We start from the raw sequence: 26,410 nt of genomic DNA, 5'->3' as shown, positions 1-26,410 counted from the left end.
AGCCACTGCACTCTACATGACCCATATTTTGGACATGACAGTGAGGACGAAGGAAGTTGTAGGCATAGCCGCTGGCCTGTTTCGCTTGATCAAGCTGCTGGCTAGAACCAACAGCGTCATGACAAAGCCACCATGGAGCTGGGTCTACCAGGGATTTTCTGAATCATACCCACAAGGGAGGCAGCCGAACAATGCTTCTTGAAATGCTAGTTTCTCATTTCACTCTTGCTGCTAACACAGAATTTCATTATGTCTAAAGGGAGAAGCTGGTTTTTACCCATTTTACCCACACTTTGGGTTTTGTGTAATTATTCTGGTACGTTTCTGACCACTAACAGATGTGTAACAGAAAAGGGCTCATTAATGCTCCACATTGGATACGTATACAGAAGCAGATGGAGCCTCCTGTCCATATTCTGCCTTCATTTGATCTGTATTTGTGCACTTTCCCTGAAAGCTTATGAAACAGAGAAGAACCACAGAGGATTGTAAAGGCAATTTAGTGTAGTTCAAGTGACGTACCACAGCAGGAGATGTTGAAGACAAAAGGTGGAACAGAACAAATCAGTAATGTAGTGGAATGAATTCTCCGTCCGCAAGTGACTCGCAAATGTGTCAAGTCTTTAGAAAACCCTTTATTTTGAAGTACAGTGAATTTCTGGCACAGAGAGCTTTTACTTTGAAGTGCTGTTCCCTGCTGTTAAAGCCTAGTTCACATTACATGATTTTCACTGCGATTTTGACGTCGCAGAGGATCTTGAGAGCCACCTTGGGTCGGAGGTGAATCGGCAGATAGTCTGCCACGACGAGTCCTCATGTGTGAACAAGCCTACGAGCAAGTCGCCCCCTCGTCTGCGACTGGGACTGGATATCTGGCATGCTAGAAAACTGGAGAAGTCTGACACGACTGACAAAGAGTATCAGCCAATGAGAGGCGGGATACGTCCCATGTCAGCACGCAGGAGGAGCTGCGAATTTGGGCTTGTTTTTTTGTGAAGTCGCTTACAAATGTTGGTAGTCGCGGGTTGCGGTTTTTTGGGCTTGTTTCTAAAGTGGAGTTTCTTATTTGGGCTTTCTCTCTAAACCTTGCCTTTCTCTATATATATATCTGTCGCTTCTTTTGGGCTTGTTTCCATAGCCCTGGTTGCTTGTTTCTCTCCCAAGATCTGGCAACACTGACAAGCCGGCAAGCGACAACAACAATGGCGGCGTCCACAGGATCACGGGGAGCGTGCTGTGTTTGGACCCAGGCCCTGGAGGCAGATCTGATTCAACACTGGGAAGAATATCCATGCCTTTACGATGTGTGGTCTCCAAGTTAAAAAATGTAGTTTGATGATGTCACCGTGTTATCTGGGGCTCTGTTGGCAGGGGCTCGGTGGAGAAATCTTGTGGTGTGCACACACAGATCGTAACACAGTTGGCGAGACTCCCACTGACAGAAACACACATCGCCAGGTATGAACACTCAAAAGATTACGATAGTCTCCGCGACGCAAAGTCAGGGTGGAAATCATGTAATGTGAACTAGCCTTAAGTGAGTGACTGACGGATAGCTACATGACAGAGACAGCCATCTAGCTCAACGTCATGGCCAAACGCAAGTATGACGCTGAATTCATTGAACTGTGGGTATCTTGAACAAATGACTAAGGTGACATCTGGACCCTGTGGCTGGACCAGTTGGGAACCACTGCTTTAAAGGGTACAATATAAATGACCTCCCCTACAGTCACCCTTGTTTGTTGTCTGAAACGTTCGACTCTGCCCTCTGGTGCCATCTGTTGGCTGTATGTATGCCATCATTAAGGACGCATAGATGTATGAGGCCAGTGACGTTTGAAACGGACGCATCTATTTTTGTACGTAAAGGGAGTATAAGGAGCCTTAAGTATGGGCTGTAGTGTGAAGATTGAGAAAAGTAAGATGATTATTGCTACAAAGCATAACTGAATCCCCAAATAAATTAAACACAAATAATAAATAAATAAATAAATAAATAAACTTTTGTAAGTTTTGCAAGTATAACAAATTATAAATAGTTACTGAGCATAAGATAAATTAATTTTAGATGTTGTCAAATACATCACTGAGAAAAAAATAACAATTAACAAGAAGGTATTTATTATGCACTGTTTTCTGTTTCCCACCGTGAGAACCCCATGCTGGTTTTTGTAATTATCCTGCCTCAGAAAACTAAAGCATTAATTGGTGGCTGTCAGCTCAAATAGCATCAAATGTTTTATGTAAATCTTTCCAGCCAGGTACTTTGATGCTAACAGGTGGAGATTTTTATAATGTCAGGGCAGCTTTGTTCCTTCCACTGCTACTGTATTGTATAGGGTTTGAGGACAAGATATTCACCATTTAACAGATGCTCTGTCTGAGAGGTTCCAGCTTTTCTATCAGGGCAAGACAGTTTTGTAGGAGAGTGATATATTATGGGCTGTTTGTATCCTCACAGTTGCTACACTAGCATGTCATGGGGCGGCTGGCTCCTCCAGTCCACATGTCGAAGCATCCTTTGGCAAGATACTGAACCCTAAATTGCTCTTGATGGCTGTTCCATTGGTGTGTGAGTGCATGTGATTGTTTTAAACTACGTAGCAGGTGGCAACTTGTACGGCAGCCTTGGCCAACAGTTTATTACTGTGCTTGCTTTGGTCCGAATCAGGGACCAATGCTGTTACAAAGTTGTATAATTGCCTAGAGTTGGTTCATGTTCTCACGGCAGCATATATAAGTGGACCAGGTCAAATGCCTTGCACGAGAAAGCTGCTCTTGATTGGTCAGAATTTCCATGCAGGAAAAATCCAGGAAGTAAACAAAACGTTGAAGAAGAGTACACTTGCAAGATAAATGTGACACTTTCTAATGTCACAATGGAGGGACAACTACGCAGGTTGATTTTAGCGCTGGTCATCGTGGACTATATTGCTGTCATTGTTCATTTTAGGCAAACCATACAGTTTGAAAACGAGGCGCGGCTCCAACTAGAAAACAATGTTTTGATGCATTGGATGCACTGAATGTGCATATTAAGGCAGTACAGGAGGAGATGCACATTAATAATCCTCCAGGACTGTAACATGCTCATGTTTAACCCAAACAATGTGTCATGCGGAACACGTTCTCATCACAAACGAACTGCACCAGAGTTTGTTTGTTACCCGACAAAGACCACCTCTTCAAGAAGGTCTTGGTCCGGTTGTTTTGGTCCACACACGAATGTGATTGCTGTGTTCACACCTGCCCAAACAAACCACACTTAGGGGGCAAACAAACTTGAGTTTGATTGAACCGAACCAAACAGGGCAGGTGTGACAGCACCCTGAGTGTGAATGAGTGAATGTGACATGTAGTGTAAAAGGGACTTTGAGTGGTTGGAGGACTAGATAGGTGACATATTGTTGCAGGTCCATTTACCATTCATGTAGTTCGCAAGTTGGTCAGCTAAAAACAAAGTTTATATAAGCTCACTTTAACAAACAGAAGTTTTTTGTCTTCAGAGGGGAAATAAATTCTTAATGCTGAAAACACACTAAAGAGCAGCTTAGTGAGGCTCGCCATAGCAATTACAGTCCTCTGCGGCCAGGAGGTGTGTTCATGTGTTTTAGGCAGGAAAGAAATTCTTTGTAACACAGGTCAACATGTCACAGGAGTCACAGGACAGCCAACTATCCCCAACCTTTAGTTTGGCTGCACTTTGACGCAGAATCAAACGGCCACAGCTTGGAGCAGCCACAACAGTTTTCCACTAACACCGTACGTATGGCAGCTCGCACAAGCTGCACTTTGCCACTGCTTGGTGTGTTTTTAGTGTAATGAATGGAAACTGTCTCCCGACATTTACACTGCGGTAGTTAAAAAAATGGGTGTAAGGAAGTCATGTTATGAGAGCAAGGCCAAATAGATGCTGACACTCAGAGTAAATCAGAGAGAGTGAATCCACAGCGGAATCCATTGTGCAATGGTGACGCACAACATGTTAAAAGTTGAGCTTCAGAGTTGATTCTAGACCTTAAAAATGTTCCGACCTCAAGGTTCACTGAGTAGCTATTTTTAGATTCTTTAATTATGTATAAATCTGATGCGCATTTAGAGATTCTTGTACACATCGACAAATCTGTGTGCATGTTACAGATTTGTGTACATATTCAGAACGCACATACAGACTGAGATACAGTTTCACACCTCTCTAGACACATTTGCAAAAGATATTGCAACAATAATACCCCCAGAGTCCATTGTGTTAGAGAGAAGCTTTCATGTTTCACAGGAGTTGGAACAGTTTTTTGTTGGTGTAATATGCCCTACACTGTAGGGACATGTTACAAAGATTAAAAACATATCTAAGGCGTTTCAGGAATTGCTGGTGGTATTAATGACAGCAGCATAACCCAGTGTCATCAACAGAGTCCTTGACACATTTATCGAGCCTACCATGCATTTATTGAAAAGCAAACATCTCTCATCCCAAGAGACTCGCAGGATTTGACACACTATTTCTGGAAAACAATGCAGGCGTCTTGTGGGGACACACAGACAAATGGAGGGAGTCTCAGTGGTCAAGAACCAAAGTGAGAGAAAGAATACATGCAGGACTCACACACACTGTCTGTTCAACACGATAAAGAGCTGTGTCTCCAGTCCTGTTATGGACGGTTAGGAGGCTGTGAGCCTAGTGTGTGACCTCAGATAACCACAAACAAAGTATGGCCATGCATGACTAATACAGTGTGCGTCACCAGCCACAAAAAACATGATAAAAATCATGTCTCTTGAACATCAAGGCACGCATCCAAGTTGTGTCCTCCAAAGAGCCATAATGATAAAATGTCAGAACACATTCTTCTCGACCACAATGTCTACAGTATTTATGCAGCGTCAATGTGACTTCAAGGTGTGACGTCATTAAGACAACAGCACTGAAATATTGGGATTACCTTGAAATGACCATTTCAAGGGCTTAAACTGAATTTTGCTGCCAACTTCACACACAGCAATTAGGCTCTGTTTCTTTCATATATTTCATATGTGGCACTAACAAGGTGTCCGACCACTGTGGAGTTGCTTAGTAACGACAGTAAAGTGGAACATGTCAAAGGTTTATAGGTAAAGACTAGTTTTTTATAAAGGGTATGGCAGGCTGTAGACAGTTAAGTCCCCCGTACAGACATTTTTACGAGTATAGAAGTACACTAATACTAATATTTTTCCAACCTCATTGAGAAATTCTGCATCTGGCCTTTGCCTTGCCCACCACTGCTACATGCAGTAGGTTTTGCTCTCGCTTTCCACTTTCTGCTTTCTTTAGTGCTGGCACAGCACTGCTTGTACTTTAGGTTGTCCAATAAAAGTGCAGAAATATCGGAGAGATCCAGCCATACTTGTTTGAGCTTCAGTCAGACCCAGACTCAGATGAGGAGCCTGTTATGCGCCAAAGTCATCAAGTAGCAGACGTAACTTTGAAATAAAAAAAATCTGACTTTGATAACTTTGTTTCCTGCATTCTGGTGGCTTTAAAAGAATAAACAACAAAAGCATCAGCATTTTTATATTTAATACACTTCGTTTGGATTAGGTTTTGGCTCAACCAGGATGAGGGAGGCAGGGCTGTAGGCTTAGCCTGCGCTCGGGACCCACAGCCTGCTGTCCCTTGCTCACACCCCCTGGTTCCTGGATGCTAAGGGAGGTAGAATGGTAGGCTCACAGCCTCTGGAAGACAGCTGGGTACTCCACTGTAGCAGAGGAGAGCAAGCCCCCAACAACCCTCAAGGCACCCCTGAAACCCTGGCTAGAGCGTTGTGTTGGACTTATGGACGTGTAACGCCGTCAGCATGGAGACAAAGTGTCCACTGGCAGCAGTGCCCAGTTAGGCCCCGGAGGGTTGGAGCAGAAGGGAGAAAGAAGAGAGCCCAAATGGGTAGTGAACAGTAACCTTTTGGAGTTGTAAGAGCTTATACACGCTGTACAGTATTAAAAAAGTTATAACGGTGAAAAGGAAAAAAAGGTGTGAAGATCTGTCATAAATCGAGAGAAATACAGAAGAACTGTGACCCCGAGAGGAATTTGGGTGTGAATAACATGAGTCTCCCAGGAAAAACGGGAGGGTTAGGAAGTATCTGCAGAAGCAAACTCTGCTTTCTGTCCTGACAAGTCTGCTCTATGCTTGAGGCTTCAGGTTTCTTTGCCGGTGTTGTGTCAGAGTCTGTTCCCCTGTCTGTGCGTTTCCTGTATTAGACAGCAACTTCCTTTTGTATTTGTGACTAATTTAGCTTGCATGGCAAATGTTTAAAAATCAGGTTTTCAGGAAGTGCAAGGACATCGTCCCCTTCAGTAGAGGAAAATGAAAACACCTCTCTGGTGACAATCTTTGCACAGATACAAGTCAGTATAGTCAAGGTCAGATATTTTAGGGGATATAAATAGAAACACATTTTTAAGTGGAGGGGGAATTTAAGCACACTCTACCATGTTCAATAATGCTATAGAGTAGTGCAGGAATGAGTCCTAAAACCTGGAAATGAGTTAGCATGTTAGCACTCTTGGTTCCCGCATCTCAAAGCCAATGTTTTTTGTTAATGGGTTTTTGGTTGGATGCCTGAAATGAGGTCTGTGGTTAACACAAGCATATAAGAGACTTTCATGTTTTGTTCTACTACATAAATTACGTTAGTAAATACCAACCAAGCAAATTTTGAAGCTTTTAGGTGTCTTAAAAAGGTAGTTGCTAAGTGTGATGCCCCTCCCACTGTCTTTGAGAATGTTGTAGCCAGTCTCATCAGGCAGTTGGCTAACATGGGAGGGTCGTTACCATGATTAGGCTCACCTGGGCTCCCAAGCTATAAAAGCTGCCTAATCTGTTCACTTGGTCTCTCCCTTCCTTTCAGCTGACATCCACTGAGCATCATTGGTTTTGGTTTGCACCTTCAACCTCCACAGTACGCCTGACACTCACCCATGCATGGCTTTCATGACTGACTTTGCTGATCTACACACTCCATTGATTATTTAAGTTAATTTTAGTTTAATAAATTTGGCTTGTTTTAAGTAAATCTTTTGTGTGGACTCCCTTCTTGTCACAGTCACTGAGCCAGTTTGTGACATAAGTGGCTAAATGAAACTACAGAATATCATCACAGCTTCACAGCCTTGTTGTGGTAGGGATGTTAAGTCATGTTTCCGTAAGTTCATTTATAGCCTAACATTAGCTTTTTACCTCTGGTGATTGCATTTATGCTTAAAAAATCCTGAAAGTGGTGCTCATTTGTGAAGATCATCTAGCTGAACAAAACATGCGTACAGTATTAAACTGTTGTTTGCCACAGAGTATATTTTCTGGAATAACCAAATCCAACGGAAAAATCTCATTGGCTTTTGTGAAGGGAACCAAGGTGATGCTAACTTCTGCATTGGCCTCGAAAAAAACATCATCCCTGCAGCACTCTATTCTGTATGGCAATCCAAATCAATTGAAGCTGTCCTCTTTTGACCTCACCACATGCAGGTGCAGAGGTACGCCAAAAAAGGTGCCAAAAACATTAATCTTTTCATTTCCCCTTGTAAAATCAAGTGCATGCCTGAGAGCCGTATTTCTAAATAATTAAATGTAGAACAGTAAAACCTATGAATGCATTGACACATGAACTCCTTATAAGACACGGAATATTTAATGAACTCATCATACAAGCCTTTGCTATTACTCCCTAGAGATCTGTGATAAACTATTACCATTGCACATTAAATGTTACTGTTAATTAATAAAATTGTAGTTAATATGATGATCATCAGCCTGGCCCCGCCAACATCGATTCATTAACTAACAACTAACGTGAATCTGTCCTTTCAGGGGAAGACAAATGCCTGGCAGGCCACTGATTGAATCAAGAAAAGGGGGAAGAGTTAATTAAAGGCCCGGGATAGGATCTAATAGACTTATATACGTTGTGATAAATATGGCTCAGACCATCCCATTGTGCAAAATAAGAGGTGTATGCTTTTGTCTCGGATGTTCGCTCATGTGTCAAACCATTTATAACGGGCTGCTAAATAACATGCACTTGCAATAGAAAGTGTAGCAGCAGGAAGTTGAAATCTAATTTTTACAATGGCATTATATTTATAGTCTCAAATAACTTCCGTTCACAGCAATATGTGCTGTAAATGAATCCACTCACTTGCTTTACTAAATTGGTTTAACAGTACTGTGTTTAATGAGATGCATATTAAATGGTCTTCGTCCAAAATGAGGTTCACTTTAATCTTTAACAACTCTAGGAATCTGCAGTGATTTCTTTCTGCTTCATTGACAGACAGTGAAATAATAAGACACCTAAATAAGGTTTATTCTAAAGCAGTACTATTGGTTGTAACCTGCAGACGGCAATTATTATGAGAAAACATCCTCGGTAGAGTTAGTCAAAGCTGCATCTTTTTTAAAACCAATCTCTCTATGAAGTGCAGCCCAAAATATCCTTGTGCTTTCAAAGCTCAAACTGTTCTCTTCTTAAGATCAACCTGGTTCAGCTACTGTCAGTTTCTTTTTTTTAATACTCAAGCTCACTATGATATCATTAATACAGCACTTCACCTGTCAAGGACAACTAGTCATCTCACTAATGTGAAGAGAAAAGTCTGCAACAGATCCAGAGGTCAGAGCAGGAGGGATTTGTGGAAATACACAGTCTGCGGTGTTTTACCCTTGAAGCAGTTTTGCTCTGTGTATAACAGACAGTCACCTGCAGACCACTTATGGCAAACAGCCCACTTATATCACAAAGCATCAGATAATGGACACCTACAGGGTGTACCACCGTCAATACAGAGCAATTTCTATGGAAACCGATTATTGGAGACCCTGTTCGATCTCTTGTTGTTACAGCGCATGCAGCTAAATGTCAATAAGGGAAAACATATACCTACTGTGGCTCATACACAAAGCAGCTCATGGACATCAGTGCATCATTCTGATTGGGGCTTGTGCATGTAATTTTGTTCTTCCCGTCGTGTATGAGTGTTGTGTGCCCTAACATCAGGTACTAATTCATTGAGTGTGCAGAGGAATTACACAGACTCCTGCATTGTATCCCAACATGGACCACTCTCATTTCATGCTCCTGGAGAGGAGAGAACCCCCCACCCTTACTGCCATTGTGTTATCTTACGAACACAGCTGTAAAATCCCCCTCAACGACCCTCTCGGCCCCTCTTTACTGCCCGACAAATTTCTGCTCCACTGGTCATGTGTGACCTTGGCTGGAGTAAAATGGAGGAAGAGGGACAATTTGTTTGTTGCTTTGGCTTTTATTTTCACTGCAGCTGGGCCATGGTTTTCTTGTATGAGTGACCTGGGTGTTTCTATGTGCCATCTCTGAGAGGATCAAAGAGTGTACATGAGCCACACCGAGGCTTTTTTAATCAGTGAGATGTTACGTTACAGTCATAGGAATGCTCCTCAGTGAGTATTATAAGTGCACCATTGCAAACAGTAGTATGAGCAAGCATCTTTTCTTCCCTGGACAAGGTAGGTTTGATAAATTTGGGCTGCTAGCACATGTAGAACTTTTACATACTACAAAATAGTCACACTTAAGAAGTATTTCACTGCTGGAAAGACAACCTTTTAATATAACTAGGACATGTATGCAGAAGAGCGACAAAAATACTTTTGAAATTGGTGCTACAGAACCAGAAAAAAACAGAGAAAAAGGACATGTTTGTGCAAGAGGGAGAACACCTTCAACTACCAGAATGCAGTGCGCTGTACCAGACAAATGAAGTCTCCTGCTGGTGGGTGATGTCATGCAAACATGTCCTTTTGATCCTGAAAACACTTGAGGTGGGAAATAGGCAGCTCGGTCTCATGATCTTGGTTTATATTTGATCAGTGTTGCCTAGTTTTACCATTTGATCTCAGTTTTTTCAGCCTCCATTTTCTCTGTGCAGGAAACAGTATGGCACCCACTGCTGTTCACAAACTCTTGCTACTACAGCTAAACACGGCCCTCAAATGTATTTCTAAAAACACTGCAGGCGAGAAATAGGTGATACATAATCCTGATAAATATTTGATCAGTACTGCCTAGTTTTACAGTGCATCACATGATGGAACCCAGAAATTGCAGTATCACTGTTTGGCCACAACAAAAACTGGCTTTAAAGCTGGTGCACTTCCTGGGAGCCTGTGTAGTTCAAGCAATAGCCCGAGAACCAGCCGGTGGAGTTTTGTTGGAGAATGATGACGAATATTTAAGCACTGTTTCGGTGGAGGGAATATTACCACTTTTCATTTACACATACTTCCCACATTGTTTTGATAAAAGCTGGTTGAAAATCGGCAAAGCACCCTTTTAAAATGCACCGTATGAATTGAAAGATTAAACTCTTTGTCCTTACGGTTATTGTGGTCATTTTAAAAAACAAAACAAAAACATGCAGATACAGTTTTGCCTGATATTCAGACAGAATTGTCAACTCGGTACACGCTGTTTCCATTTTCAGTCTGACATTGCGTCCACTCTGATTGTGGTGGGGAAGAGGATTCAATTTTCCCTAACCAGTCACTAGAGACCAGTGTATCTCCCTGAATCTAACATAATTTTAAGTGCACACTGATGCATTATTAGAAGTGCTATACAGTAGGCAACTGGACTTGCTTGACTTTCTTAAAGACGTTTCGCCTCTCATCCAAGAGGCTTCTTGAGCTCTAACGGACTGGTGCGGAGTCACAGGCTTTAAACTCTGTGTGGGTGTGAACCCTTAAAGAGTCATTAAGGTCACATATGAGTCATTGACCCATCCAACGATCTTGTGTGTCATTAGGGTTAGATGAGTCCTGGTGGGAATGGGTGTTAAATCATCTGGGGAGGGATCCCAAGACTGCACTGTGAGTGGGGGATAAGTGGTGTCATAGGCCGCCTCCCCTGTTAAACAATGGATTGAATCGATGGATCCATGGATTGATAGATCGAATGATGGATCGAATCTGGACCCAGCCAACGTGCAATTACTGTCAGAGCGTACCGGTGAAACTCTGAAGTTATGATTTTTCTCTACCCTTAAAGTACCTTCAAAGCAGTCCAAAAATTAAAAAAAAATCCTAAAAAAATAAAATGTATGAATAAGGAGGGAGGTAAAGGTATATTGTGCAGGATTATCCTTCACTTCATTGAACAGACTCGTACAGAAGTAATCCCTTAACATCAGGACGCTCCTAAACACAGCTTGCAAGTGAGGTCGGGACTTTATAAAACAGTAACGACCACACCACAAGCAGCACACCTCCAAGAGGAAGCAAAAAATCATGGACACAAAACAAACAAAATGCAAACATAGAGGCAAAACGACAAGCCGATTAAGTTCATTCCAAAACGAGAGTGAATCCTGGTTGTCTTTCACTTTCGCTGCCGATACTGGTTACAAACAGAAACCGATAATTCCTGCATAGTATACCTGTAAGGAGTTAAAACTAGGTTATAATGTTAAAGTTTAAACTTAATTACAATGAGAAGTCCATACGCATTATTAGCTTATCACATATCTCACTTCTGTATTTTTTACTTTTACTGTACTTGTCCAATCCTTCGTCAGAATTGCAACGTCTCAGCCTAAATCCTATCATATAATGTACGTACCTAATATTTTTTTAATCATATATTGTACTGTAGCACTCAATTTATAGGACAAATTTAGATTTCCTACATAATAGCCAAAATGACCAAATGTAAATCTAGTGGGTTTGGCTGAGGAGTACATTTTACTTGGGTTTATGATTAATATTAAGTGCAGTATGCTCTGCTACTGTTAGCTTTAGCCTGCAGTATTTGGCTGATAAATTACAGGCTTCTGTAATTACTGATTTATTGCACTGTGGCCATTCTTAATGGTTCAGTTAATGGTTCAGTTTTGATTCAATTACAAAGCAGAGCTTCAGTTTGACTCCACTGTTTCTTTCACCCAACCATATATTATGAGGTCTGGCTTTGTAGGAGACATGTTCCCTTCTCCCCCAAAGTGAGGTTTAATCAACACGGACTGTATGGTCAGACGTAATGACATGATGGAGGGTTTCATAATGGGTCCCCACTCCATGTTCCTAATTGCAGAGAACTTAATGGTTTACAGCAGTGAACTTCAGAGCCAAAGTGCTGCTCCAGTCAATAAGTGGCCATTTTAATCTGAACAGGAGTGGAGAGGTCCACTTAATTGCCCTACCACTGTGTCACATATTTTGTTACCTAGACACTGACGAACACAGTATGCTGCGTTGGTTCTGTGCTCAGAGTGAAAGATGTTGAAACGAATACGCACATGTTTTTTAAACACAACTGTAGTTTTATAACCTCAGTGAAGCCACCTGAGGCCTGCACTGTACCCACATCAGCTATCTGGCCTTTCTTCCCCTTGTAGCCGGAGCAATTCAATTATTTTTTGACTTACCTGCTGTGACTAGTACAGTAAGTGCTGAAAGGTCTTTTTGCAAACTGGCAGTCTGACTGTAGAGTTTGTTCATTGTCAGTAGTGATAACAGACAAGCTTGCAGTGCTAATATAAAAGCTGTGGTACGGGACTTTCCTCAGAGGTAAACAAATATACAGTATGTGTCCATGTAGCCAAAAGCTTGTCAAGTGTAAAGCCTACACAAGACTGGCTCAACGATATTTGTTGTGTTTAATTAATTAACTCGAAGGGCACTCAGAGAGCACAGACCTTGCAGTAATCTGGGTATCTGCTCCGGCAAAATTTAATGGGTTCTTCCCTGACACATGCTACGCCCTTCCAACAGGTTTCATGTCAATAATCATGCTAACAAACAAACCGAATCAAAATCATAACCTCCATGATGCTTCCAACAAAGCCATGTGAGGAGCAAGACTTTGAAGTAAAACATTTGGATGTTCACAGTTCTGTCCAAGTGAAATATTCACTCTCCCTATAGCTTTGTTTTAGTCACCACTGCCTCCTAAGAAAAACACCTGCCTCTTAATGCACCATACACAAGAAGACTTTGAAAAGACTTTAAAATGACTTAAGTCTAAAATTTTGGATTTTATGGCCTCAACTCCCTTCCAGCCACTGCACTATTTCAGTGGGTGAAGACCAAAACAAGATCAAAAACTGAGATTTCTCACTGAACTAAGTGCCGGTCTGTGGACCAGATACACGCCAAATTAAACACCAACTCTTGGACAATCCACAGCTTCACAAGTTTCTCCTCCTTTTCTAAAGTCCGAGAGAACCAAGGCTTGTCCATGTTCTTCAGCCTTCCAGGAGCCTCCTCCATGTTTACTGTCTATCTGGTTTGCTGCTCCCTGTGTACTGGAGAGAATGCAGCCATTGGTTGCTGACAAGACTAAAGACTAAAAAAATTGGATAATATATTTGTTTTTATCAGAACGCCAAGGCGAGAGAAACACTGACTGACTTAAGAGAGCTCAGTCTGAGTTTGATGACCACCTCATATCAAATGATCGAAATCACGGGAGTGCACCACAACTCAAGCAAAACTGTCATGACCTGATTCAAACATTTGAAAATTTGTCTGTGTGCTGTTCAGTGTAGGACAACTAGTGTACAGTAGGGTTTATGAGAGCTTTCTCACTGAAAACAGTTGCCTGCACATGAAAACATTGCTGGTAAGACTGAACCGAAACAATAAAGTTATGGGCCGTAAAACCAAAACAATGAGCTGAAAGATGCTAAAATGCTCCATAGAGCTGAGGGGAGCTGCAGAAACAGGTGATAATTCTCTGTGATTTGTCACTTTGAGTGCCCCCTTTTACATTATACATAGTAACTGAATCTATTATTGACCTAAAAATGTTAGAGTAGCTTTTATTTGATCATTTTTTGCCGTAGCAGAGACCTACATCATCGCCTTTCTGATTCGGAGGTTAATATTGGACTAAATCTACTCACATTGCAGTTCGCAGGGTTGTAGCCATGAGGTGATACATTTAAGTCAATACTGTCTTTTACCTCTGGCACAACTTTCCCCCTGCATGTGTGTGAAGCCAGTGATGTGCAGGAAGCACAAAAACACATTTTAGTTTGAACCGCCTGAAAGAGTTTGGTGGTTCCCTGCATGACCAGTGGACAATGTTGCATTTTAATGCTCCTCCAGCTCCAGCATTAGCTGGCTACATATCTGTGAGGATTAAAAGTTTACCCTGATCTGACGCCCATCAGTCACACTTCATGACGCATTTATTATTCAGTGGCTTGGGGTATTGATTTCCACTGGCAGCAGAGGCATGTCACAAACACATGGTTTAGTGCGGGCCAGGCAGGGAGAGACACCCATTTCTCCTTCAGGATGAAAAATAACATTTTTGTACGATGTCTATGAGTATAGCTTTCTAAACTCATGGTGGGACTCTTAATAAGAGAAAATATGATTGCCATTTTTCAGGCGATGGATACAGCCTGAGGACAAAACTGCTGTTTTTATTCTCCAGCATCAGGATCTCAGTGAAAATAACTATGTTTTAAGATGTGGCAGAGGAGGTTGTCTTGCACATTTTGTATAAAAGAAACAAGAAAGGTCATATGTGGTTTGATTGAAATGGGCAGAAAAACCATCAGTCACATCTCTCAGCCTGAGGTGTCAGCCTAACACTGAAGGCGCTGGCTGACTGCTGAGACCATCAGTAGGCTGTCACCTCCACCATATATCCAAACACAAATCTAATGCTCACTGAAGCAATGAGCAGATCTGTGTCAGACACCGCTTTCCTGTCAGGAATTTTAGATTCAACTGTGTGGCCAAGTATGTTTGCCCACCAACTCCCTTTTTCATTAAAAGTTTCTCACTACAAACATTTATAATCAGCAGGGAGGTTAGTTAAGTTTGGCTTAAATCAAGTGTTTCAGTGTGAAAAATTAAACCAGTCGTAGAAAAAAAAAATCCAGACATTCCTCTGAGAACAAGCAAAATGAATCATGACTTGTTTGAAGCTTCTTTTTTTTTTTGATAAGCTACAATTAAATCTTCAGCATATCCTCAGTGGAATTCAAAGCTTACCAGCGCAAAAATATAAACTCTTTGTTTATCTTTTGATGAATTTCCTTTGTGTCCCTCGTCTTCACATTTCATTGATAAGTACGCCACTACTGTTCACGGCGGCGCTGGATGTGGAGAGCTAACCGTCTGTTCGACTCTTGTCTCCAGCTTGGCTCTCATTTTTTAGTCATTAACCCACGTAAACATCCCATCTGTCCTCCTTTCACGCTTCCTTTTCGTCAGCACTCCTCGCTGCTTGGGTCTGTGTATCAGCCAAGTGCGCGGGGATTTCCTGTGTTTTTTGGAAGGGATAAGAGAGCCCTAAAAGAGTTTGACAGTCTAACTCAAGGTGAAATCTCAGTGACATTTGGTTTGCAGTTTTTTCAGGGTGCTGTGTACAAAAAAAAAAAAATTAAACCCTGCATTTGAATTCAAAACATGTGACACATACTGCTTTGAATGCAACAATCTCAAATCTAAAAGTCGTCTCTCTTTGTCAGATTCTCAGCTGGAAATGGCATTTTCTCATCCAAGTTTTCGCATATATTTTTCTAAGGGACAAGCCACATTTTCAACTCCTTTTGGTTGAGAAACATTTAAAGTGAAGGCACACAATCTTTGCTTTCCTCTTCCCTCTACTGTTTACTAGCCTCCAGATATTACTTTGCTGTTGCAGATACTTCCATACCAGCTGGGACTACCATCAGAATTTAATTAAAAGCTATCACAGAAAGATTGTGTCCTCGCCGGCCAACAACTGAGCTTTTGAAGTTTGGACTAGCTAAATTGTGTTTACTTCGTTCCAGAGTGTTTCCTGTGAGGAACGCTGTTTTTCTGCTTTTTAACAGGTGTTCCTTGGAGAGGACCTCGAAAGCAAACAAAACAAGTCATTTCAATGAGACATTTTAAGCACATATTGGCTTAAGCAAAGTGTTTTTTATTTACTGCCTTGACTGATCCTTTTCCCTTAGGAAACCCTTATTCACTTTAAATTTGATTTTACTATGCACCATCTTGACTCACTTCCAATGAGTTCAACAGCAGCTTAAGTCCTTGATCAATAACTTTAAGGCCCAGTCACACCAGGAAGTGGCACAACAAACTTCTTTCTCCAGACATAAAGATGACATAGAGAGTACTTCAAGGTCTAGTTGGTAAACTGGCTGGTGAACTAACTGCTAAGATGCTAGCCAGCTGGGAACATGTCAGTGTTAGGGTGCTTTCACACCTGCCCTGTTTGGTTCGGGTCAATCGAACTCAAGTTTGTTTGCCCTCTAAGTGCGGTTCGTTTGGGCAGGTGTGAACACAGCAATCGCATTGGGTGTGCACCAAAACAACTGGACTGAGACCTTCTTGAAGAGGTGGTCTCGGTCCAGTTACAAATGAACTCTGGGTTAAACATGAGCATGTTACAGTCCTGGAGGATTATTAATGCGCACCTCCTCCTGTACTGCCTTAATATGCACATTCAGCACATCCAATGCATCAAAACATTGTTTTCTAGTTGGAGCCGCGCCTCGTTTTCAAACTGTATGGTTTGACTAAAATGAACAATGACAGCAATATAGTCCACGATGACCAGCGCTAAAATCAACCTGCGTAGTTGTCCCTCCATTGTGACATTAGAAAGTGTCACATTTATCTTGCAAGCGTACTCGTCACTCTTCACTCTTCAACATTTTATTTACTTCCTGGATTTTTCCTGCATGGAATTTCTGACCAATCAATGCACCCATTTGATCTGGTCCGCTTGTAAATGCTGCAGTGAGAACACGAACCAAGTCTAGGCAATTACGCAACTTTCTGATTCGGACCAAAGCAAGCAAACTCTAGCTCTGAAAGCACCCTCAGTCTGTCTCAATAGCTCTTACTTTTTATTTTCACTGTACTGGGCAATACCCTGGCATGTTCAGAATTTACTTCCATAGAGAGTTACTAAACTTGTCAGAAACTTGTGAGAACTTGCCAACTGTCAGTTAGTCCTGTCACTAACAGGATAATTTACAGAAACACATACATCCAAATTAAATCTGTAGTCAACCAAAGAAAATCTTGGTCGACTGAACTTCCACCTACAGTACTCTTCAACCAACTGATTGGTCGATGGGGGAAAACAGTTCCGTGTCATATCAATCCAGTGCAACAAAAACATCTCAGTTGACAAAACCCTGCGCCTCCAAAGAAAGCTACATGTAATACTGATTGTAGTGATTACTGCAATTAATTGGTATAAATTAAAACTTTGCCATTTAAATGCTGCTGTTAGTGGGCCTTAAAGGGATAGTTTCCCCAAAAATTAAAAATACGTCTTTTCCCCCTAACCTGTAGTGCTGTTTATCAGTCTAGATTGTTCTGGTGTGAGCTGCCGAGTGTTGGAGATATCAGCTGTAGAGATGTCTGCCTTCTCTTCAGTATAATTAAAGTAAATGGCACCAGTTTGTGGTGCTCAAAGCACCAAAAAAAAGAAAAACAAAACATGTAAAATATTTAAAAACTTGCAAAAAGTCCCTTAAAAAAATGAAGCCTTGAAGCCTGCATCTAGTCATGGATGAGTCTTGTGCAGCACCAGATATAAACATTAATGGCGTCCTCCTCGGCTAAATTGTAACGTTAGCTAGCTCAGTGGTGCTGAGCGAGCTAGCAGTAGATGCACACTTTCGTCTGCACAGTGATACGATTGGTGGGTGTAGATCCGTAGAAAGAAAATAGTTCCTATACATGAAATTGTTCACAACAAAGTCTGTGAATTATCTTGGGTAACCGAGTCATAATCTCTGAATAGAGACATTGCTGTTGAGTTTTTCAAAAATGTTTTCATTTTTTTAAGGCTCTTTATGCACCACGAGCTGAGTGCCATCTAGTTCCATTATACTGAAGAGAGGGCAGACATCTCTATGGCTGATATCTACAACTCTCTGCAAATAATCTAGACTGATAAATACCACTACAGGTAAGGAAAATATGTGTTCTTGATTGTCAGCTTAAACAACTGGTTATTACAAGAGCTTAAAGTAATTTTAGTACCTCATAAGTAACAAGTACAGCCATTGTCTGCACTTCATATTGTCAGCATTTGAGGGAAAATGTTCTGAATCACTAAACCTGTAGCCACTTGCCCTTAAAATGAGAAGTTGGCGTTCAGGAGGAAAAGTTAACTGTGTTAAAAGAGAGTTATCCTCAGGGATGTCATTTGGTACAAAGTGTTATCATCCATTCCTCTTCACACTGACCAGTCCCAAACCTTCCTCCTCTCCCTGTACTTTAAACTGTCTGACTTGCAGTTTTTAAACTGTGCAGAAATACTGTATATTATGAGATGATGCTGATATAATGCCTGACAACAGCTGAAATCTGGTATGAAAGGGATCCTTGGTAAGGCTCATCATTCTAATTTTTACTAACTTTCACAGAACAGACATTAAAAGTTGTTCTGCTTCCTGCTATAAGAGCACACTGTTCCCACAAACAGAGATTTGAAACTGAAAATAATGAGCTCTCAGCCTTAAAAACACAGATTTTGGGACATTGCTGCAAACTAGAGATGGTTTGTTCTTTGGTTCTGAAATCTGACATTTATAAAATGATCATTTATATGCATTTTTTTTCTCCTGCTATTAAACACACTTGCAGTAACACTAGAAGTATCTCAGTGACATACACATCAACTTAATTGGGTGTCCGTGGGGAAAACAAAATGGACACTGAAACGCAAATCCCAAGTAGTTTTTTAACAGTGTTCAAACTTTTAGGCGGATTTTTTCCCAGTGACAGCACATTAAAACAAACCCACATATTTAAAACCAAATATGAGAAACGGAGCGTGACTCAGCAGTAAAGTCTTTTCTCTAAAGTAGAAAATAACTTTCCTTGTTATATTCCAACCTGTAAAAAAGCATTTTTTTCAACTAATGTTCATCTCCAAATATGTCAGTCACGTAAGTTGTTTATTTCTACAATTCTGCCACTGACCCATTTTCTGACGACTTGATGACTTTAAGTAAAGCCATTATCTACTTGAATTAATTAGCTACAGTTAAGAGGGAAAGACGGTACGCCTTCCCCCTTAATTGATCTCTCTCTCTTTCGCATACACACACAAACACATGCACACACACTATTAAGAGGTCACCCAATAACTGGGCTTCTGAGGACCGAGCACCATCGAGGACGACTTCTTTGATATTTCCAGTTCTGACTCATGATCTCTCACTGACTGGAGGCAAGGACAGCAGGGATCCTTGGTGCAATTCACTGCCCTTCACTTCAACGCAATTCACTACGCTTCACTCTCAATTTGCCAATGAACACACAAACACACACATCAGATGACCAGAGGGCATGGATACATTTGCACAATTTGTGTGTCCGCTGTTGTGATCTTCACATGCTGGTGAAGTCAGCATGTGTGATCGTTCTGAGAAATCTCACAATAGAGTGAGCAAAGTCTCTCGGTGTATATAGTTCTTGGAGTAGCAGTGTGCCAGAAACAAAATCGAAACTTGCACAAATCCAAACTGCTGTTTAAGACCCCACTGTGAACAAATGCAAGTAGCACGACTTGAGTTCTGCTTGTTAATGACACTCCACGCCAGATGGAGGAGCTTGCAAATCAGAGTTAACTATACAATATGTCGAGTTTCTTTATAGTCCCCAACTGAGTGCTCACAGCTTCCACTGGAGCCGGGCTATGCACCTACGCACCTTAAATCAAAAACTAGAATGTAGTGAGCAAAAGCTGGCAGTGGATGTTCTGTCAGATTCCTCGTCTTGTTTCCTCATTATCTGATCAAGATAAATAAAAAGTGAGAGAACTCTGGGTTCTTTTAAGGTACACTTTTAAGATATTTGTTTTGCTGTATCTAACCTATGTAACATTAAGTTAAGTATGTAATGTGACGACACCCAACCATGATTCTTTTCCTAAACCTAACTTATGAATCTTTACTTTCCTAAACCTAACCTACGTAACTTTACGTGAGGTACATAATAAGTACATAATTCCACCGCAGGAACTTCGGGGTAAATTTACGGGGCCAGGGCCGTTGGTGCATGTCTCCACCGCAGGAACCACCCCCGAAGGACAGAGTTCCGGAACTTTTACAGGGGCTAAACAAGTCCCTGCCTCGGAGTAGGTACTCAGAACGGCCCCGAGAAACTCCTTGGGGTTTACTTGGTGCTGATTGGATATACTCAAGGCGGAATGTGACATCAACAGAAAGCAATAAAATAGTTGGCATTTTTAAAACTCAGCAGATGAGGGTTAGCTCGTTCATAGCTTCCACCTCCATGTAAACAAACTCAATAACTGGTCCGTGAAAAATATATTTTTTCTGGCAGATATCTTAGCTACATCATGATTGAGCTAGCAAAGCAGTTTTGTGTTGCTATGTGTGGTATTTATTCAGTTTTGGGGAATCACGATGTCTAGAAAGCATCAGCTGACAGGGACAGCTAACAGCAGCAGCAAAGCTAACATCAGGACGTCATCTGTTAAAAGCCTCCCGTTGTCGGAAACGACATGAAACTACTCCAATTAGCTCAATCATGTTGTAACTAAGACATCCGCTAGAAAAAATATTTTTTTCACGGGCCACTTTGTGAGTTTAGTGAGTTATTACAGACACCGCTATCGGCTAACAGCTAACAGCGTCCCTACGCCACTACGTCGCCCAGGTCAAAATGGTCGCGCAACGATTACATCACATCCAGAGCCCGGTAACTTTACAGGAACCTTCCTCCTACTCCGCTCTCTCAGTGGAGACGCGGCGGTTGAGAGGGCCGAGCGAGAGGACGTTCCTGTAGTAGTTCCTGCCCCCCAAATAGTACCAGGAACTTCTTCAACTTGGAAACGGGCCTAATGTGGCAATGCCATTCTTTGGGTGCTAATTCGTTATATGATATACAAACCATTGTATGAGGACACCAAAAACATACACTGTTGAACAAAAAAAAGCTGAAAAATGAGCAAAAAATAAACTTTAAGCTATTTTGACTAACAAGCCTTTGCACACTGCAACGATGAAGGTCAATGCAACATAACACTTTGGCCATAAAACAACTACTTTGGAGATGCTCTAATTAAGATGTATTTTGTCTTGTATTTCTCCCCTGAAAGCTGCCTTAATAAGATGGTGTTAAAACCAACATGCAGCTAAACTTCATGGCAGAACAGGTTCAGGAAACCAGATTCTGGATTTTCTTTTCAAGTTTACGTCCAGGTCAAACAGGCCTGAAGTGTTGCAACAATACAAGACACAACACAGTCTCTCTTCCTCACACACACACAGATCTCCCCACCCTGAGCCACCACTCTCTCAGACTATGATATGAACTTTATTTATTACACCCTTCACTCCTCTTTCTCATTTTCTTTTGTCGACTTCATCCAGTTCGAAACCCATCATACAGCACTAATCCAGCTTGTGCACTATTTTACATGACAATCTTTTTTTCAAATCTCTTACACTTCCTGTCTCTCACACCCACCCCCACCTTTTTTCATCTCATCTATCTGAACCATTTCTCTCCATCTCCCGGCCCCGTCCTCCACTTCACTAATCTCCCCGCCGCCTCCAGCTAAATGAATCACCTGCTCAATTTCTTGTTCACATTTCTCTCCATCCCAGTTCGCTCCATTCCCATTTTCACTCTCCATCTCTCCCCCTCTACCTCTCCACACCTTTATCAGATTCTGCCTGCCTTTTACACCTGCCCTCCTCTTCCTCCTCGCTCCTTTCCTTTCCTCTCTCTCGCTCCCGACCTCCCTACAAGGCGAGCAGAGAGGCTGGTAGAAGAGCATATAATTTCTGAGAGGAGGTGCTGTCAGTTGACTGCTCTCCAGGCTAAGAGCTGCTCTCCTCGCCCCTGGGTTCACGGAGTCACGGCTCTGTTCCGCTCCAGGATTATGCAGATCTTAATTCCCTTTCGCTCACACCTGAGGTTGGCAGGGCATGAAATAAGGAAAGTGTTCGCTGCAAATAAAAGTTTTTGCCACCAAGAAGGATAGAGAGGACAGAGGACGGAAGGAAGGATAGAAGGAGGAGAGAAAAGGGAACTTGGTTGCTGGTAGATGATCTGAGTGAGCGAATAAGGAAAGGGAGACATGAGGTGTGTGATTGGATAAACTGAGAGAATAAAGAAGGGGAAAGAGGGGAGAGAGGGAGGTGTTTTTGTTTCCTGTGTCCCCAGACACTGAATACACACTGACTGGAACTTGTCCCCTTTTTCTTACAATAATTTAATCCACTCTGCACATGTGCCAAACACTTTTCCTGCTGTGTCTGAAAACATCAGAGATGCACATTCTCTGTGTGCATGCATGACAAGGACTGTGATGCTTCCCAGTGAGCTCGTTGTCCACATGTTGCTGGTAAATTGTTAATCACCCCATGAATATTATATCACACACTTAACGTTACCCTTTCACCTCCCCCAACGCCACCAATCAATCATGCAATACGAGCGGGAATTCCACAGGTAGTTTGCGATCAGGACAGGTTTTCTCCGGACACTGAGACAACAAGGTTTCATATCTGATGCTGTATTTTCATAGTAAATCGTTTGCATGAGCGCTTGTGACTAAATTTGCATGCGCTGCCTCTTTACAAACTGCAACCATGATGTGAAATTGTAAATTGGTGATGAGAGATTCTAGTTTGCGCTGTGCGTAAAATGCTGGATTATCTGTATGAAATCATGCGTCCGCTCGCATCTAACGCTCTGTACGAGGCTTTTTTTCTTGTGCAATTACATTTTATATCATGGCAGCAACACCTGATACATGGATAGTTAGTTGGAGGGAGCTTAAACTCGTTTATTTGCCTTCGAAATAAATTTAAAAAAACAGCGGATAATTATCTAGAAAGCTACATAGTGAAAAGTCAATGAAATGAGATGTGGTGCGACTCTGATGGTGGAAAAGTTAACGTCAAGCAGTTCAGAGAGGAAACACTCGCCCAAACACGCACAGAGGATGAAAATGTTAGTGCGCCTCACCTGATAAAGCCTCCTTGGAAAAAGCAGAAAGACAAGACATACAGAATCCGAATGACCTGTGGGAGCATCCTCTGCTTTCAAATCTCCCCTCAGTCCCGTTGAATAACTTGCAGAAAATTAATTTCGGAAATCAGCAAATCCACTGAGCAGCTGGTGAGACTGGGCTGAAGGAGGAGGAAGGCATCGTCTCTCTCTCTCAGTGATCCAAGCTTGTCTTTGGGGAAACTTCTCCCCCTCCCACCAAGTCCAGGGGGCTGCACACATCCACACAGCAGGCTCTGCGCTTCAGGGCGGCTGGACAGCGCTGGTCAGTCAGTCTGTGTGTTGGTGCTCGTGTTGAAGGGGAGTGTCGGATTGCGTGCCAGTATGTGTGGATATTTTGGTGACAGAGTGGCTTCGCCTGCTTTTTTTTTCTCTCCTCCTCGTGTGTTTTCCTTCCTCACTCCAAAAAAAAAAATTCAAAAAGGGGGAGATGATTTAAAGGAGCGGTGGCTTTTGTTTTGACGGCTGCCTCATGTGTAATTAAGCTTAATTGGGATAGAGGCAAAGATGGCTGTGATGATGAGTTGAATTGCCGTGTTGAATGCGTTCTGGTGATGACCAATCTGGAGTGAGACACATTCAAATAAACATTTCAGTCAGGAGGAGACGTTGGAGGAGGAGGTCTTCAGGAAGATAAAATGCGTTTATGTGTGTGTAGGAGTGCAGACCAGAGAGGAGTTTTTGTAATGAACTGATAATGGTGCCGGGAAGTTTTATAGTGTTCCTTTCTTTTGTGGATTGAGTCAGTATCTCCAAATGAATTTAACTCACAGAGAACTATCACCTGACTATGCAATTCCCCTTAAATCTACAGTGTTTTAGCATCTTTTAGCTTGTTTTGGTTTTTCACCCACAAACTCCACTCATCAACCCTCCTAGGCTGCATTTTTTTTTTTTTTAGCAAAAAAGCTCTGATAAACCCACAGTGCACTACCTGCCCAGCCCATAATGGCTGACAGAAATAGTTACCAACTAAGTGGTGGACATGGTGGAGCTTTATGCAATCTGAGACAAAATGAGAGCTCAAAGCAGAGTGATGATTGGGTTTACAATCATTAAGTGGACAGAACAGCCCAGATGTTGGCATTGGACATTTTTGTAAACCATGGATATATTACGTCGCTACATTTCATATGACTGACTTTGTCATTGTGAGGTGGAGCGGAGGGTGAATGGTCAAAACTGCAGACCACAGTTGGAGACCAACAAACAAGTAAACTGGTTGTTCTATAGTGAGACACTGGCAGCAGGTGGTATGGTGGCGCAGTGGTTATAATTGCCGCCTCACAGCAATAGGGTTCCAGGGAGCCCCACTGTGTGGAGTTTGCATGTTCTCCCGTGTCAGTGTGGGTTTTCTCCGGGTACTCTGCCTGCCTGTACTCCAGCTTCCTCCCACAGTCCAAAGACATGCAGGTTAACTGGTGACTCTAAATTGCCTGTAGGTGTGAATGTGAGCGTGAATAGTTGTCTGTCTCTATGTGTCAGCCCTGTGATAGTCTGGTGACCTGCCCAGGTGGTACCCTGCCTCTCACTCAATCTCAGCTGTTATGGACTCCAGCCCCCCGTGACCCCTAACAGGATAAGCGGTTATGGAAAATGAATAAATGAACACTGGCAGCATTTCCAGCTGTGGTTGCGACACTAAAAGCGGGTGTTTCAGCAAGACATAAACAGCATCTCCAGCCAGGATTGTGCTGCCAATACCGGCCGGACATTTTAAGACATGATTTTTCCACCAAAAGTGGGTATTTGAAGTCATAATCACAGCATCAACTTTTAAGAAAACGATCAAACAATAATTTTTGCCCCCTGCCCAACACCCCTGAAGATCCAGGCGCTACATAACATACAAATGTTACATGTCTGTGGTTTGCAGAAACTCACAATGCCAACATTTATTCTTTAAATGACTTTAGATAAATGGTAATGTTCCATGTCTGCTACACGTGTAAATAGGTAGGTGGTTATAACACACTTGGTTTAGAGCAGTGGTTCCCAACTGGTCCAGCCACAAGGTCCAGATTTCTCCTTAGTAATTAGTTCAAGGTCCACACAGTGTAATACAACGTCATACTTGCGTTTGGCCAATTAGTCAGGCTAGTTAGCTGTCTCTATCAGGTAGCTGTCTGTTAGTCACTCACTCTACAGCAGGAAACTGCACTTCAAAATAAAAGCTCTGCATTGGACTTCACTGTACTTAAAGGAAATGACCACTTTAGAATGAAAATACAGACAGTACTTACTCACCCTCATGCTGCCAAGAAGTCCAGTGTAGTTTTTTAATCCACAAAACTCGTTAGGGGTATCACAGGATAACAGCTAGCCAGATTCTTCCATACACTTGAAGTGCATGGAACCCACATTTTGAAAATGTAATAAAACTCCGCTAATGCATTTCAAAAACGTCAGAATGGCTCGTCCATCGTAATCCGTCGTTCTTGTTCTCGAGTCTCGTGAGTTGCCATGTAAACACAGCACGCCTGCAGGCTAACTGACCATGGTGAGAAATTATGCTATAAAAGTGGAGTAAATTATGTCTTTTCAAGTCAATTTTGCATGCCACAGCTTCAGGGCACTTGGATTACGATGGATGAGCCGTTCTGATGTTTTTTTTTGTTTTTTTTTTAAATGCATTAGGGGAGTTTTATTACATTTTCACAATGATTTTGGACATGGGTATGTATCTAGTATCTAGAATATTGTTTATATTTTGATACTGCCACTAGTAGTCACCGAAGTCCGACATTTTCAAATACTATAGGACTTTAAAATTGATCCCATGTCTTTCCACTGATACTATTGCACTCAATGATGGCTTATTTTGTATCAGAGAAAAAGCTGTTGGTACATAGTTGCTCTAATTTTACCAGTAAATACAAATAGTTATTAGTTCTATATGAATAAAAACTCAAATTAAGCTTCTATACTTGTCACTAATGATCCCATTACTTTAACAGTAATTATGTAAGAATTGCATTGGCCCTCTTATTGGGATGTCTCAAATGTAGTTTTCCCATCATCACTCTACTTGTGGTATTGTGTTGTTTCTTCCCCCTCAGGGAATAAATCTCTGGATACTTACTAGGTGTCTTTCTCACATGCAGTCTCTCAGGTTATAGATCAGTGTATCCACACTTTCAGGATCCATTAAAGTCTCTGTATATTAGAGATCACAGGGCAGTTGCACAATGTGACACATCACTCAAAGGGTCAGACATCAAATTGCTTCTGTTGCAGTCATTTGTCTTCCCGAATAGATTCCACCCAGCCGATCTGGTGTTTCCTACGCCGGCAGATGTGTTACGCTTTTCTGTGCTCTCTTTATGTGGGAAAACACAGCAGATTAACCTTTACCTTACACAATTACTC

The 26,410-nt window shown here is 41.9% G+C and overlaps 1 protein-coding gene across 1 annotated transcript in view; it reads right to left on the bottom strand.

Moving 5' to 3' along the window:
* Positions 1-23,587, bottom strand: part of glra4a (glycine receptor, alpha 4a) — an 81,063-nt gene extending 57,476 nt beyond the window's left edge. Inside the window, exon 1 of the mRNA XM_033633722.2 lies at positions 23,000-23,587. Coding sequence (XP_033489613.1) covers positions 23,000-23,067 — 68 coding nt within the window. The 5' untranslated portion in view covers positions 23,068-23,587. The remainder of the gene's footprint in view (positions 1-22,999) is intronic.
* Between the last annotated feature and the right edge of the window lie 2,823 nt (positions 23,588-26,410).

Source organism: Epinephelus lanceolatus, chromosome 7 (genome assembly GCF_041903045.1).
Source record: "Epinephelus lanceolatus isolate andai-2023 chromosome 7, ASM4190304v1, whole genome shotgun sequence".
Taxonomy (NCBI): Eukaryota; Metazoa; Chordata; class Actinopteri; order Perciformes; family Serranidae; genus Epinephelus; species Epinephelus lanceolatus.
This window is presented reverse-complemented; position numbering and strand designations above follow the sequence as displayed.